This window comes from Haemorhous mexicanus, chromosome 30, assembly GCF_027477595.1.
Source record: "Haemorhous mexicanus isolate bHaeMex1 chromosome 30, bHaeMex1.pri, whole genome shotgun sequence".
Taxonomy (NCBI): domain Eukaryota; kingdom Metazoa; phylum Chordata; class Aves; order Passeriformes; family Fringillidae; genus Haemorhous; species Haemorhous mexicanus.
The window spans coordinates 4,966,022-4,980,332 of NC_082370.1; the positions used below are offsets into that span (position 1 = coordinate 4,966,022).

The 14,311-nt window shown below is 66.1% G+C and overlaps 2 protein-coding genes across 6 annotated transcripts; one reads left to right on the plus strand and one right to left on the minus strand.

Moving 5' to 3' along the window:
• The first annotated feature begins 1,263 nt into the window (after positions 1 to 1,263).
• On the plus strand, positions 1,264 to 8,298 carry AEBP1 (AE binding protein 1). 5 transcript variants are annotated; one of them, XM_059870439.1, is made up of 21 exons: positions 1,264 to 1,548; positions 1,665 to 2,075; positions 2,288 to 2,359; positions 2,731 to 2,793; positions 2,887 to 2,973; positions 3,490 to 3,621; positions 3,711 to 3,800; positions 4,152 to 4,283; positions 4,362 to 4,436; positions 4,513 to 4,622; positions 4,703 to 4,842; positions 4,930 to 5,014; positions 5,092 to 5,236; positions 5,324 to 5,412; positions 5,677 to 5,800; positions 5,876 to 6,072; positions 6,336 to 6,515; positions 6,593 to 6,932; positions 7,022 to 7,161; positions 7,235 to 7,334; positions 7,414 to 8,298. In XM_059870439.1, exons 1-21 carry the CDS (start codon positions 1,305 to 1,307, stop codon positions 7,959 to 7,961), a joined length of 3,504 nt encoding a protein of 1,167 aa, XP_059726422.1. In that variant the 5' UTR covers positions 1,264 to 1,304; the 3' UTR covers positions 7,962 to 8,298. The 5 variants fall into 5 exon arrangements, with proteins under 5 accessions (XP_059726422.1, XP_059726423.1, XP_059726427.1 ...); XM_059870440.1 differs by having other exon boundaries at positions 3,493 to 3,621; XM_059870441.1 differs by having other exon boundaries at positions 1,265 to 1,548; positions 4,215 to 4,283.
• On the minus strand, positions 8,260 to 14,189 carry POLD2 (DNA polymerase delta 2, accessory subunit). Its single transcript, XM_059870487.1, has 11 exons — positions 14,027 to 14,189; positions 13,022 to 13,263; positions 10,851 to 10,972; positions 10,202 to 10,325; positions 10,014 to 10,128; positions 9,651 to 9,849; positions 9,466 to 9,546; positions 9,053 to 9,210; positions 8,830 to 8,957; positions 8,652 to 8,753; positions 8,260 to 8,574 (listed from the first exon to the last, which is right to left on the minus strand). Exons 2-11 carry the CDS (start codon positions 13,239 to 13,241, stop codon positions 8,417 to 8,419), a joined length of 1,407 nt encoding a protein of 468 aa, XP_059726470.1. The 5' UTR covers positions 13,242 to 13,263; positions 14,027 to 14,189; the 3' UTR covers positions 8,260 to 8,416.
• Positions 14,190 to 14,311: the final 122 nt, after the last annotated feature.

The following is a 14,311-nucleotide window of genomic DNA, read 5'->3' on the forward strand; positions in this document are numbered from 1 at the left end:
ATTGCTGGGCAGTGAGTCACGGCCGGGGGGGCCACGCGTGGGCCGGGGCTGGGGCCGAGCTGCCACGTGGCCCTGCCACCAGCGGGGCCCGGGGAGCCTGCGGGGCCGGGAGGGTGGGGGACACCCGGGACACCCCCAGCATCATCCCCGGGGCTGCCTGGGTGTGCTCCCCCAGCCTGAGCGCCAGCCCTGCCAGCTGGGGGGTCACACGGGTGTGATGTGTGTGCAGAGAGTGTGCCCTGCATCCCCTGCATCCCCTGCATCCCCTGCAGGCTGCCTGTGGGCAGGGTCCCTGTGCTCTGCATCCCCTGCGTGTGCAGGGTCCGTGTGCCCTGTGTGACCTGTGTGGGAGGGGATCCCGTGTGCAGGTGTGTTCTGTGTGTGTGTGTGAGATCCCATGTGCAAGGTGTGAGATCCCATGTGTTCTCTGTGTGTGTGTGTGTGTGTGTGTGTGTGTGATCTCATGTGCAAGGTGTGTTCTGTGTGTGTGTGTGATCCCATGTGTTCTCTCTGTGTGTGTGTGTGTGTGAGATCCCATGTGCAAGGTGTGGTGTGTGTGTGTGTGTGAGAGAGCTCATGTTCTGTGTGTTGTGTCTGGGATCGTGTGTACAGGGCACAGGGGCACAGGGGGTGCTGGGGATGAGGTTACAGGGGTCTGGGGGTGCAGGCGGTGCCAGGTGTGGGGCACAGGGGTCTGGGGGTGCAGGCGGTGCCAGGTGTGGGGGCACGGGGGTCTGGGGGTGCAGGCGGTGCCAGGTGTGGGGCACAGGGGTCTGGGGGTGCCAGGTGTGGGGGCACAGGGGTCTGGGGGTGCAGGCGGTGCCAGGTGTGGGGCACAGGGGTCTGGGGGTGCAGGCGGTGCCAGGTGTGGGGCACGGGGGTCTGGGGGTGCCAGGTGTGGGGGCACGGGGGTCTGGGGGTGCAGGCGGTGCCAGGTGTGGGGGCGCAGACGGGCAGGCGCTGCCGTGTGCCCGCCCGTGCTGGGAGCGCGGTGCCGGTGCCAGCCCCGGGGCCGGGCTGGTGGCACTGGGCTGGTGGCACCGCTGTCCTGCTGCTCCCCAGCCCCTGCGAGCCCCGCACGGCGCCGGTGTGGGCTCGGTACCAGTCCCAGCCGGTGCCGGTGCCGGTCCCAGGCTGTCCGGTGCTGATCCCGGTGCCAGTGCGGGTTCCCGGCAGTCCCGGGGAAGTGCCGGTGCCCGTCCCGTTCGGTGCCGAGCGGGTCCCGCCCCCGGCCGAGCGCCGCCCCCCGCCCGCCCGCCCGGGGCTCTCGGGGCTCTCCGGTACCGGGGCCGGTGCGCAGCGCCATGGTCCCGGCGGGGCCGCCCCGCTCCTGCCTCCTGCTGACGGCAGCGCTGCTGCCGCTGCTGCCGGTACCGGCACCGGGGGCGGCCCCGGGCCCCCCCGCGCTCTCCGACGCCGAGATCGAGGAGTTTCTGCGGGGCTTCCTCGGACCCGGGGACGGCGGGGACCGGGACGGGGACGGTACTGAGCTGGGCTTCGGTACCGACCTCGGCATCGGCACCGGCACCGGCACCGGCACCGGCACGGGTGAGCGCTGGGCACCGGGACCCCCCGGGAGCGGGGCTGCGGGACGGGGGCTCCCCCGGGCCGGCCCCGCCGCGCTCACCCCGCCTCGGCGGCCGCTCCCCCTCCCGTCCCCGCAGGCGCTCCGGGGCCGCTGCCGGAGCCTGAGAAACCCAGGAAGGGGAAGAAGGAAAAGCCCCCCAAGAAGCCCAAGGAGAGACCCCGGGGCCCCAAGAAGGACAAGGTCAAGGACAAGGACCGGGGCAAGAACAAACCCCCCAAGAAACCCAAGGAGAAGCCACCCAAAGGCTCTGAAAACCCACCAAAAGGCTCAGGAAAAACCCCAAAAGGCTCAGAAAAGGCCCCAAAAGGCTCCAAAAAGCCCAAGGAGAAGCCACCCAAGGCCACCAAACCCTCTGGCAAGAAGCCACCAGTGCCACCAAGCCCCCCCACTATCCAACAGCCCTCCCAGGGCAAGGAGGATGAAGAGACACCCGAGTTCCTGGAGCCTTCTCACAAGGAGGAGGAGGAGGAGGATGGAGGTGTCCGAGGTGAGCTTTGGGGACACCCATCTTGCCCCTGGTGGGGCTGGAGTGGGAGCTCTCAGCAGAGCTTCCCCCCCATCCTGGCAGCACCTTACAGCTGGCTGGGCTCTGTCCCCCCACTTTCCCCCCATGGGATTTTCTCCCTGCCGTGGGGCTGGGGGGGCCAGGACAGGGCCTGGGGAGGCCGTGCCACCCCCTTGCTCTGTCCCTGTCCCCAGGAGAGCTGGAGGAGCCCCCAAATGAGCGCTGGGGGCTGGGCCGGGAGGACTGGGACCCTGAGCCCCAGCCAGGTGAGTGCCCAGTGCCAGGGCCACCACCCTCTGTCCTGGGAACGCTCCTCTGCAGGCCAGGGCCACTGCTCTGCACCCTGGGGCTCTCTCCTTGTGTTGGGACTCCCTCCCTGTCCCCCACATGTCACCTTCCTGCCCCCCTGTGTCACCTTCCTTTGTGCCCCATCTCCCTGCACCCAGTGCCATCCCCTTGCATGCCAGGGTCACCTCCCTCCTCCCTGGTGTCCCTTCCCTGCCCTGGACCCATTCCCTGCTCCCGTGTCACCCCCTGTGTGCCCCAGGGCCACCACCCTCACCTCAGGGCCTCCCTCCCGTTCTCAGTGCCACCTCCCTGCTGTCCCCTGCCTCAGCCCTGTGTCCCTTCTCTGCAGAGGAGCCGGAGCCCCCGACCCTGGACTACAACGAGCAGCTGGAGCGGGAGGACTACGAGGACTGTACGGAGCTGGGCTGAGCCGGGGGCACCGGGGGCACCGGGCACGTCCCCCTGCCCCTCAGCACACAGCCAGTGCCACCCTCTGTGTCCCCAGTCGAGTTCATCCGGAGGCAGCAGAAGCCCCCCAAGCCCCCGGGCAGGAGGAGACCTGAGCGGGTGTGGCCCCAGCCCGAGGAGACACGTACGTGGGGGGGGGACACGGGGGCTGGCACCCCTCAGGGTGACACTGGGGACAGTCCCCAGCCTTGGGAACACAGGGAAGCAACCCTTTGGGGCAGCCTGGAGCTGGGGTGGACGTGGGGACAGTGTAAGGGGTGCGGGGACCCTCTAGGGGTGTGGGGATCTCTTGGTGGCACAGGGGTCCTGTGGGGACATAGAGGGATCCTGTAGGGACACAAAGGACCCTGTGGGGGCATGGGGACCCTGTGGGGGCATGGGGACCCTGTGGGGGCATGGAGGTCCCATTGGAGCATGGGGAGCTCTTGGGGGGACACTCGTGGGGATCTCCTGGGGGCATGGGCATCCCAGTGGGATACAGAGGGGTCTGGTGGGGACATGGGGACCCAAAAAGGAAATGTGGGTGCCCGAGGGGTGTGCTGACCCCAAAGGGACCCCAGAAGGGACAGAGGGCACCCTTCAGGGACATGGGGACCCTCACTGCATCCCCATCTCCAGCACGGCCCCTTCACCCCCCAAGCAGGGCCCGAGGAGCCCCCACCACAGCCCCCCCTGCAGCCCCCCCCGCAGCCCCCCCCGCAGCCCCCCCTGCCCGGCCCGGTGACCGAGGGCGACTACGGCGAGGGCTTCGAGCCCCCGGACTACGATGACTGTGAGTGATGAACGGGGAGGGACGGGGAGCCCCAGCACCCCAAACACCCCCATCTCCAGAACCTGCCCAGACCCCCCTGTGCCCCCCAGGGTCCTACGGGCTGCCACCCCCCCCCAAGCCCCACGAGCACCCGGACAAAGAGGACGGGATCGAGACGGACGAGGAGAAAATCAGAGCCTGTGAGAGGGGAGGGCAGGGCCCGGCGGGGGGGACACGTGTGCCCCAGGGTCGATGGCAGAGCCTCAGGGAGGGTGGCATGTGCCTGGGCTGGCTTCCATCCCCATGGTGGGTGGCACATCACCAGGGCGGGTCACGTGTCCCGTGGTCAGTGACATGTCCCTGGGATAGGTGACACATCTGCATGGGGAGTGTCACTCCCTGGAGTGGATGTCACATTGCCAGGGTGGATGTCATGTCTTCAGGGATGGGGGCACATCCCACAGGAGTGGGTGGCATGTCCCTGGGGCGAGTGACATGTCTGCATGGTGAGGGAGGTGTCATGTTCCTGGGGTGGGTGTCACACCCCTTAGCATCAGTGGCACGTTCCTGGGGTGGGTGGCATGTTCCTGGGACTGGTGTCACCTCACCAACAGCGAAGCCCAAGAAAGAGGAAGAGGAGGAGGAGGAGCGCTGGGCGGAGGAGAAGGGCCAGGACCGCAAAGGTGGGTGGCAGCCCCCATTCCTGTCCCCTCACACCTGTCCCCGTCCCTGCCCCCTCATTGTGCCTTTTCCTTTGCCAGGAAAACCCAAAAAACCAGGAGGGAAGAAGTGGGATCCAGATGAGGAGGAATGGGCCCCTCCAGCAGAGAAGAAAAGTGAGAGTCCCCATTCCTGGTGTGACAGGGACACCCTGATGGGGGGGGGAAGCTCATCACCCCTTTCTGTCCCCAGGGTGTCCCCCCATCGGGCTGGAGTCCCACCGCATCGAGGACGACCAGATCCTGGCCTCCTCCATGCTGCGCCACGGGCTGGGAGCCCAGCGCGGCCGCCTCAACATGCAGGTGAGGGTCAGCCCCTGCCCCACGGTGACAGCCCTGCCCACGCCCCATGGGTCATGGTGACAGCCCTGCCTGCTCCCCAGGCGGGCACCAACGAGGAGGATTTCTTCGATGGCGCCTGGTGCGCCGAGGACGACAGCCGCGCGCACTGGCTCGAGGTGGACACGCGCCGCGTCACCCTGTTCACCGGGGTCATCACCCAGGGCCGCGACTCCCAGATCCAGTACGGGCACCTGGGGCTGCAGCCGGGGACCTGGCGGGGGCAGCAGCCTGGGGACCCCTGTCCCAACCTGTCCCTGTCCTCCCACAGCGATGACTTTGTCACCAGCTTCTACGTGGGCTTCAGCAACGACAGCCAGCACTGGGTGATGTACAGCAACGGCTACGAGGAGATGGTGGGGGCTGTTCTGGGGGGGTGACAGGGCAGCCGTGGGGAGGGAGCCTCTGGGGTACATCTCTCCCTCCTGGGCAGATGTTTTATGGCAATGTGGACAAGGACACGCCGGTGCTGAGCGAGTTCCCCGAGCCAGTGGTGGCCCGTTACATCCGCATCTACCCCCAGCGCTGGAACGGGAGCCTCTGCCTGCGCCTTGAGGTCCTGGGGTGTCCCCTCTCTGGTAACAGTCACCCCAAAGCAGCCTGGGACCACAGGGGTGGGACCTCTGCAGCCATCCCCCGCTGCTCTATCCCTGTCCCTTCCACAGCTGTCAGCAGCTACTACACCCAGCAGAATGAGGTGACCTCCACGGACAACCTGGACTTCCGACACCACTCCTACAAGGACATGAGGCAGGTGGGCATTGCTGCGAGGGCTAGGATCCTTTGTAGGGGATGGGACGCCCTTGGCTGTGGGATCCTTCATGGTGGTGGGTTCCTCCATGAGGAGTGGGCACCTCTGTGGTGGTGGGCACATCTTTGGGGCATGGCATTCTCTGTGGTTGTGGGCACTTCCATGGTGGTGGGCATCTTCATAGGGTGGGACCCTCCATGGGCATGGGATCGCTGCAGCTCTGGGCTCGTCCCCCCAAGCACTGCCCCATGCCTCCCCACCCTACAGCTGATGAAGGTGGTGAATGAGGAGTGTCCCACCATCACCCGCATCTACAACATTGGCAAGAGCTCACGGGGGCTGAAGATCTACGCCATGGAGGTCTCCGACAACCCGGGCGAGCACGAGACGGGTGAGGGAGGTGTGAGGCACCGGGGCCCCCAGCCACGGTGCCGGGTGTTTGCTGACCCTGCTGGGCCCCCTCCAGGTGAGCCCGAGTTCCGCTACACGGCGGGGCTGCACGGGAACGAGGCGCTGGGCCGGGAGCTGCTGCTGCTGCTGATGCAGTTCCTGTGCAAGGAGTACCAGGACGGGAATCCCCGCGTGCGGGGCCTGGTCAGCGACACCCGCATCCACCTGGTCCCCTCCCTCAACCCCGACGGCTACGAGCTGGCCCACGAGGCGGTGAGGGGGCCACGGGGCAGTGAGATGGGACAGCGGAGCAGCAGGGGAGGATGTGGGGTGGGCTGTGGGGCAGTGGGAGGGGATGGCAAAGCAGTAGGATGCAGCCCCCCCTCACAGCTCAGCGGCTGAGGGGGGGCTGCAGGGCTCCAAGCTGGGCACCTGAGATGTGTCAGGGGAGGGGATGGGACCTGGAGCAGTGGGATGGGACGTGGGTGGTGACACACAGCCCCCCTGGACTCACCAGCGTACTGGGCTGCCTGCAGGGCTCTGAACTGGGCAACTGGGCACTGGGCCACTGGACAGAGGAAGGCTTTGACCTCTTTGAGAACTTCCCTGACCTGGCCTCGGCACTGTGGGCAGCCGAGGAGAGGCGGCTGGTGCCCCACCAGTTCCCCAACCACCACATCCCCGTCCCGGAGCACTACCTGTCTGAGGATGCGGCGGTGAGTGCAGCCCAGGGCATGGGGCCGGGGACAGAGTGGCAGGGGGTGACACCTCATGCCCTGTGCCCGCCTCACAGGTGGCAGTGGAGACACGGGCTGTCATGGCGTGGATGGACAAGAACCCCTTTGTGCTGGGAGCCAACCTGCAGGGTGGGGAGAAGCTGGTGTCCTTCCCCTTCGACACGGCCCGGCCCAGCCCCCCGACGCCAGCGGCTGCCCCTCGCCCGCTGGACTATGAGGACGAGCGCCCCGAGCTGCAGGAGACCCCCGACCACGCCGTGTTCCGCTGGCTCGCCATCTCCTACGCCTCGGCACACCTGAGCATGGCCGAGACCTTCCGCGGGGGCTGCCACGCGCAGGACGTCACCGACGCCATGGGCATCGTGCAGGGCGCCAAGTGGCGTCCCCGGGCTGGCAGTGAGTCGGGGCCAGGGGCCTGGCTGCCCCACAACCCGGCCACTGGCAGGTGAGCGAGGGGCTGGGTGGGCGTGTCTGTGCTCTTGCAGGTATGAATGACTTCAGCTACCTGCACACCAACTGCCTGGAGCTCTCCATTTACCTGGGCTGTGACAAGTTCCCCCACGAGAGTGAGCTGCAGCAGGAGTGGGAGAACAACAAGGAGTCTCTGCTCACCTTCATGGAGCAGGTGTGGAGTGGGACACGACCACAGCTGCCCCACCTGTCCCACACAGTTCCACTCATCGCTCTTCCTCACCCAGATCCACCGGGGAATCAAGGGTGTGGTGACAGACCAGCAGGGAGAGCCCATCGCCAACGCCACCATTGTGGTGGGGGGCATCAACCACAACGTCAGGACAGGTAGGGAGTGTGAGGTGCTGGCAGGGCGCTGGCAGCACTGTGCCACCCCCACCCCACCTGCTGCCCCCCGAATCCGCAGCCAGCGGCGGGGACTACTGGCGCATCCTGAACCCGGGCGAGTACCGCGTGTCGGCGCGGGCCGAGGGCTACAACCCCAGCGTCAAGACCTGCCACGTCCTCTACGACATCGGGGCCACCCAGTGCAACTTCGTCCTGTCCCGCTCCAACTGGAAGCGCATCCGGGAGATCATGGCCATGAACGGGAACCGGCCGATCCGCCGCGTGGTGCCGGGCCGGCCCATGACGCCCCGCGAGCGGCTGCGCCTGCGGCTGCGCCTGCGGCACCGCATGCGGCTGCGGGAGCAGCTGCGGCTGCGGCGCCTCAACGCCACCACCACCGGCAGCCCCACGGCCCCGCCGCCCAGCACGGCCCTGCCCTTCCCCTTCAGCAGCACGGCCTACACGCCCTGGAGCCAGGAGCCACCCACTGCCGGCACCTGGGAGATGGACACCGAGACAGAGGTGGTCACCGAGCTGGTGACAGAGACGGAGGGCTGGGAGTCGCACACGGGCACGGCGCAGCCGCTCACCACGGCCGAAACCTACACCGTGAACTTTGGGGACTAGGGACACGGGACCCCTCACTCTGCTTCAAGCCACGGTCGGACGCTTTGGCATCCGCCTCCAACACCTTCCCTGAGCCCAGGCAGCTGTTCCAGGTGGGCTCCAGCCCCTCATCTTGCTGCTTCCAAGGACTGCAGGCATTGTCACCAACAGATGGGTGCTGTCAGGGACATGCTACCCCATCCCTCAGAGCCAGGCAGGGCCAGCCCACTGTCTGTGTCCCAGCGGGGTGGCAGGGGTGGTACTGCTCTCCTGGGCAGGGCCCATGGAGGCGGGCACAGCCTTCCTCCCCTCCATACAGTTTTTGTTACACAAATAAATCAAGTTATATTGGTATGAACATCTGGTCCCTCCAGTGCTTCCCCAGCTCTGTCACCCTCCCAGACGACAGAGAGCGACAGTGGGTGCCAGGACCCCTCGAGGGGTGGGAGCTTGTGCAGTCTGTGCCCTCCCTGTGGTCAATGTCCAACTTCCATGTCCCCGTCCTCACTGTCAGCCCCGAAGCTGGAGAAGGTGATGGGCTGGCAGCTGAGGTCGCGCAGGTTGACGAGGCAGGCAGTCTGCGTGGCACTGAAGTCCGGCACTGTCACCAGCAGCACCCGCTGCCCCTCCTCCCCTGCAAACACAGGAGGGTGTCAGGCAGAGGAGCCCCCCGGCAGCCCCAGGAGGGTCTGGGGGTGCTGTGAGACCCACCTTGGAGCAGCTTGGACTGGAAGCGGGGCGCGTTGCCGCAGAAGTAGATGTGAGGGCACTCGGTGAGGATAAACGGGTCAGATTTGTAGAATGGGTAACAGCCTGGGGAAGATGGGAATTAAAGGGGGAGCCCCTGGCAAAGCCCCCCCATTCAACAACCCCCCAGCCCTCACCATACCCAGGGTGTCTGGGGCTGTGGGGCTGATGTGCCCTGCCAGCAGTGTCCACTCCAGGATCTCCAGGTAGTCGTCCATGCTGCTGTACTTGAAGATATCACTGATGTTCTGTCCTGATGTCCCTAAAAACCTGCAACACGGAGGAGGGGAGCCGTAGGTGCTGGACGTGCCGCGCCCCTCGGTCCCGCGGCACTGACAGCCAGCAGAGCTGGTGGCTTTGCTGACCTGACGCCGTCCAGGCTGGCCTGGTAGGGGTTGGTGACGAGGCGCAGCGTGGCGTAGGCGCTGGCCAGGGGCAGCATGCAGCGGTGCAGGGGCTGCTGCGGCAGCGTGTAGTTGGTGGGGTCGAACTCGCCGGGCATCACGTCCACGGGCACCGAGGTCTGTGGGTAGAGTGGGATCAAACCTCCCTCCAAGGGGGCTCAGGGCAAAGCCCTGGTGTCACTGCTGTTCCTTTTCCCCAGGACACCCTGCTCGGCTTCACCGAGGATCCCAGGAGAAGGATTTGGTGCTTACAGGGAAGCTGGGTGCTGGGGAAGGAGGTTTTGCCACCCTGCACCTCAGACTCTGCCCTGCCTCCAGAACAAGGCTCCCTCCCCCAGAGGAACCCGACCTCCTGGCCAACCCCGAGCACTCACACAGAGCTGCAGCAGGATCTCATCCAGCATCTTCACAGCTTCCACGCTTGCAGCCTGTGTCTTCTTGGTCAAGTACTTGGCCTGGGTAAGTAGGAAGACAGCGAGGGACAGCCCTGAACCCCTCTGCCCCCTCCCCACACCCTCCTAGTGCCTCAGGCGAGGAAGCAGCCCCCTCCCTGCTGTACCTTGTTGATGGTGTCTCGGCTCTGGGTGTTCTGGCTCAGCAGATTCCCGGCCAGAATGACACGGGTGATGTGGGCAGCACAACTCTGCTCACCCTCTGCACCCAGCTGCCCCGTCACCACATCCACCAGCAGCTGAGTGCTCAGCAGGGCCTCCCCACTCATGCTGCCCAGCCCCAGCCCCGAGGCCAGCAGCACGAACCTGCACAGATGGAGAGGCTCAGGCAGTGTGCCATGCTCCCAACTCAGGGGCTTCAGAGAGCCAGGGCAGGGGGCCCAGACCCCCTGGCAGCCCCCCTGGCAGAAGGGGCTCAGGGACACAGCAGGGACACAGTGCCAGCCCCAGTCCTGCTGCTGCTGCCTCACCGGTCGGAGCTGGGCCCGCTCCAGGGCAGCGGGGGCGGCAGGTCGGCGAGGCAGTGATCCTCCACCAGGAACCTGCCATCCTCCTGCTCACAGCCGTACACAGCCACGATGGTCCCTGCAGCACAGCAGGCACTCAGCCCCAGCCAGCCCCTGCAGGGCGGCTGCCACCAGAGCCAGCTGTCCCTCACCTGTCACCAGCCTCTGCACATCAATGGCTCCTTCCAGCTTGATCCGCTGCAGCTCGTCCTCCAGTATCAGCTCGTCACAGGGCTGGATGTACTTGGGCAGGGGTGGCTGAGGCACCAGGTTGTGCTGCGAGGGTACGGGGACAGCTCTGATGGTCTCAGCAAGGACCAGGAGCCCCCAAGGACCCTTCCCAACCCCAGCCCCCCATCACCAGTACAGCCAACACCCCAGCTGGGGGCCCTGGCAGCTGGAACCCCCTGGGTGGGCTGGTTTCACTCACTGAGCAAGAGTGGGGGCAAGTGGGTGGGGGAACAGAGGGACAAGGGCTGGGTTTAGACTGGATTATGGGGAAGGAATGTGAGGGCAGTGAGGCCCTGGCACAGGCTGCCCAGAGCAGCTGTAGCTGCCCCTGCATCCTTGGAAGTGTCCAAGGCCAGGTTGGATGGGGCTTGGAGCAACCTGGGCTAGTGGAAGGTGTCCACACATGCTGGCACCAAGAGGTGACACCAAGGTGGCATCCAGGGCCAGGCCATCCTGCTCAAATCTCTGCCAGTTCCCTGGCTAGAAGGAGCACAGGGAAGCCATGGTGAGCTCTCAGGTGTGCTGGCACAACCCTCCCGAGCTGTGTGGAGGAGGGGGCGAGCCCCTTACCTCCTCGCTGATCTCCTGCAGGATGGAGGGCTGGAGCTGCATGGCCTTGAAGAGCGTCCCCACCACGCAGCACTTCTCTCCCTCCTGCAGCTCCGAGAGCCTCCGCAGGGCAATGTCATTCCCTGTGGAGACACGGGGGTCAGTGGCCCCGGGGTGGCAGCAGGCAGGGGCAGGGCTGGCGGGAGCACTGAAGGGCCCTGGTGCTGGGGAATGTTGGGAGCCTCCTGCCTCTCCTCGAGGCACGGCGCCCAGCTGACATGTGTGGGCCAGATGGGGCCAAGGAGCATTCCAGAGCCTGCAAGCCTGCAGGCATTTCCTCTGCTGGGGGGAAAGCTGGGTCACGATGCTGCGCTCAGCTCCCACTAACAGCTCTGCCTGGGAAGGGCCCAGGATGCACCCTGGGCATGGGGGGCTGCTGCTCCTGCTCTCCACCCAGGGGATGACCAAACAGGAGATCACTCAACACCCCAAACCTGGCCTCTGCCAGGGCCAGATCCTCTGCCCCAGATCCCCGCTGGAATTCAGGATCCCCCTCACTTCCACAGAAGGTCCTGGCATGCTGACAGGTCCCTGGGCTTTAGGCAGGGATCCACAGGGGATGTAGGCTGTGAGAGGAGCAAAAATCTCCCTCACCACAAGGTGAGCCCAAAACTGGGGAGGCAGAGGCGCTCCAGCCCCATCCAGTGTGTGTCCTCCCATCCAGGATGTGGCCGTGGCACTGTCATTCCCTGTTTAAACCAGCCTGAGCCTGAGGCCCTGGAGAAGAGCAAGGAACCTCCTCTCGGTCTCCTCTCCCAAAGCAACACTGCTTGCACCAGCTCCTCATCCATTCTGGGTGACATTTCTCCTCCCCAAAATCCCACTTTGCTCATCATGTGCCGCTGAACGTGACTCTTGTCCCAGGGAGAGCACCCCGCTGCCATCCCTGGCACCCCACACTGGAAACATGGATTCCCGAGCCCAGGAATGCAAACACTCTGAGTCAGAACAAAAACAATCCTGCTGAAGTTTCTTATTTTTGGCTCAAACTCCCCAGAATGTGTGTTCGGGGGGAGGGGGCTGTGCTCTCCAGATTTTTGCCTGCAGGCGCTTCCTGCTGGGAGACAAACCCCAGAATCTGGTCCCATCCCAGGACTCCAGGAGGTGGAGCTTTACAAACCACTAGGTCCTGTCACACTTGGCAAAGTCCAGGGTGGCCAACCAAGGAGTGACATCTGCAGTGGGACCGGCACTGGCTTTGCTTCCACACAGCCCACGGGGCTGGGGAGAGCACAAGAGCAGGCGTCTGGCCCAAAAGCTCCCACTGAAGGGGTTTTTGCCCATAGAAGGGCAAAGCTGAAGGAAATTTGATCTCAGGCCGTGCCCAGGCTGGGGAGGGGGGGCAGAGCCCCAGCAGTGTTGCTTCATCCCGCGGATGGAAACTCTGAGCGAGGGTCCCACCCGCAGAACCACAACCCCCCAGGACAGGAAACAGCCCCCCCAGCACAACCAGCATCTCTCAACCCCCCTGCACCCCACTTCCTGGCTTGGGTCCCCCAGCCCCACCCTGACAAACCTCACACTCAACTCCAGCTCCCTAAATCCTGTGGGGGGGGGATGTGACAATCGTGGTCTCCCTGCCCTGGGGCAGTGTTTTCCGGGGCAGTACCTTCCCCTGGGTAGTGCCTTTCCCCGGGGCAGTGTTTCCCCCTTCCCTGGGGCAGTGTTTTCTCTGGGACAGTGTTTCTCCCTGGGGCAGTATTTCCCCAGTGCAGTGCCTTTCCCCTGGGGCAGTGTTTCCCCAGTGCAGTGCCTTTCCCCTGGGGCAGTGTTTCCCCCTTCCCCGGGGCAGTGTTTTCTCTGGGACAGTGTTTCTCCCTGGGGCAGTATTTCCCCAGTGCAGTGCCTTTCCCCTGGGGCAGTGTTTCCCCCTTCCCCGGGGCAGTGTTTTCTCTGGGACAGTGTTTCTCCCTGGGGCAGTATTTCCCCAGTGCAGTGCCTTTCCCCAGGGGCAGAGTTTCTCCCGGGGCAGTGTTCTTCTCAGTGCTCTGCCCTTTTCCCCTGGCGGTGTTTCTCCTGGGGCAGTGTTTGCCCTTTTCCCCTGGGCAGTATTTCCCCGAGGCAGTGTTTTCCTCAGCGTTCCCCTCTTCCCCTGGCAGTGTTTTTGCCCCGGGGCAGTGTTCCCCGCTCACCCCAGCGGCCGCGGGCGCGCCGCTCCAGGCGGGGCCGCATGCCGGCCAGGCGCACGGCGTAGACGTGGGCGTACTGCCGGGAGAAGCTGCGCTCGCCCAGCCGGAAGGGCTGCGACAGGTCCGAGTAGCCCGCCACCGGCAGCCGGGGGAAGGTGGGGGGCTCGCCCGAGGGGGGGGCCAGCAGCCCCTGCGCCGTGGGGGCCGCCTGCTCCGAAAACATCCTCGGGGATCCAACCACGGCTCTGGAAAGCAAACCGGGGAATGAGGATCTGGGTCCCGCCTGGCCATCGCTGTCACCCCAAGGCAAAACAGTCTCCCCGAAAATGATCTTTCCACCCCCAAAATACAAACCGCGTCCGGGTCTGACCCTCCCTGTGCACGCTGCACCCCTCGGCCCCCGTTCCTCCCACCCAGGGCATGCCCAAACTCATCCCGGTGACCCTCGGCCCCCCTTCCTCCCACCCAGGGCATCCCCACACTCATCCTGGTGACCCTCGGCCCCCCTTCCTCCCACCCAGGGCATCCCCACACTCATCCTGGTGACCCTCGGCCCCCCTTCCTCCCACCCAGGGCATGCCCACACTCATCCTGGTGACCCTCGGCCCCCCTTCCTCCCACCCAGGGCATGCCCACACTCATCCCGGTGACCCTCGGCCCCCCTTCCTCCCACCCAGGGCATCCCCACACTCATCCCGGTGACCGCACCATCGTCTCCTGCGATCCCCCGCAGAGCAGGACACCTGAAGCCCCCACAAAGCACACCGGATCCCCGCAGGCCCCTGTCCCCGAAGGACCCAGTCCCTGCACAGCCCCCTGGCCGTGCCCAGCGCCCCCCCATCAAACACAGTGCCTCCGGCACGATCCCCCTCCCCGCGGCACCGGGAGCCCCCAGGACACTGCAGCCCCCCAGACCGCAGACCTCACAGGATCCCCCAGCCGGGTCTCCCCCGCTCCCAAACGGGTACAGCCGCTCGGCCGCGGCCCGGGGCTCCCGCAGGTCCGTACCGGGGGGGCGGTGGTCGCAGGCCGGTCCGTGCCGGGTCAGGGGTCGGTCCGTCCCGGGTCAGGGGTCGGGGGCCGAGGGTCGCCGCCAGTACCGGGGCCCGCCATGGGGGCGGGGCCGCGGCGGGAAAAGGCGCGAACGCCGCACACACGGAAGCGGTGCGCCGCGCGGGGAAGTGACGTCAGAGCCGCCGCGAGAGCCGCCGCGGGCCGCGGCCGGCGCGAGACCGCGGGGGGGGGGGGGAACACGACATGGCGGGGACCGGGACAGCGGCACCGAGCCGGGTC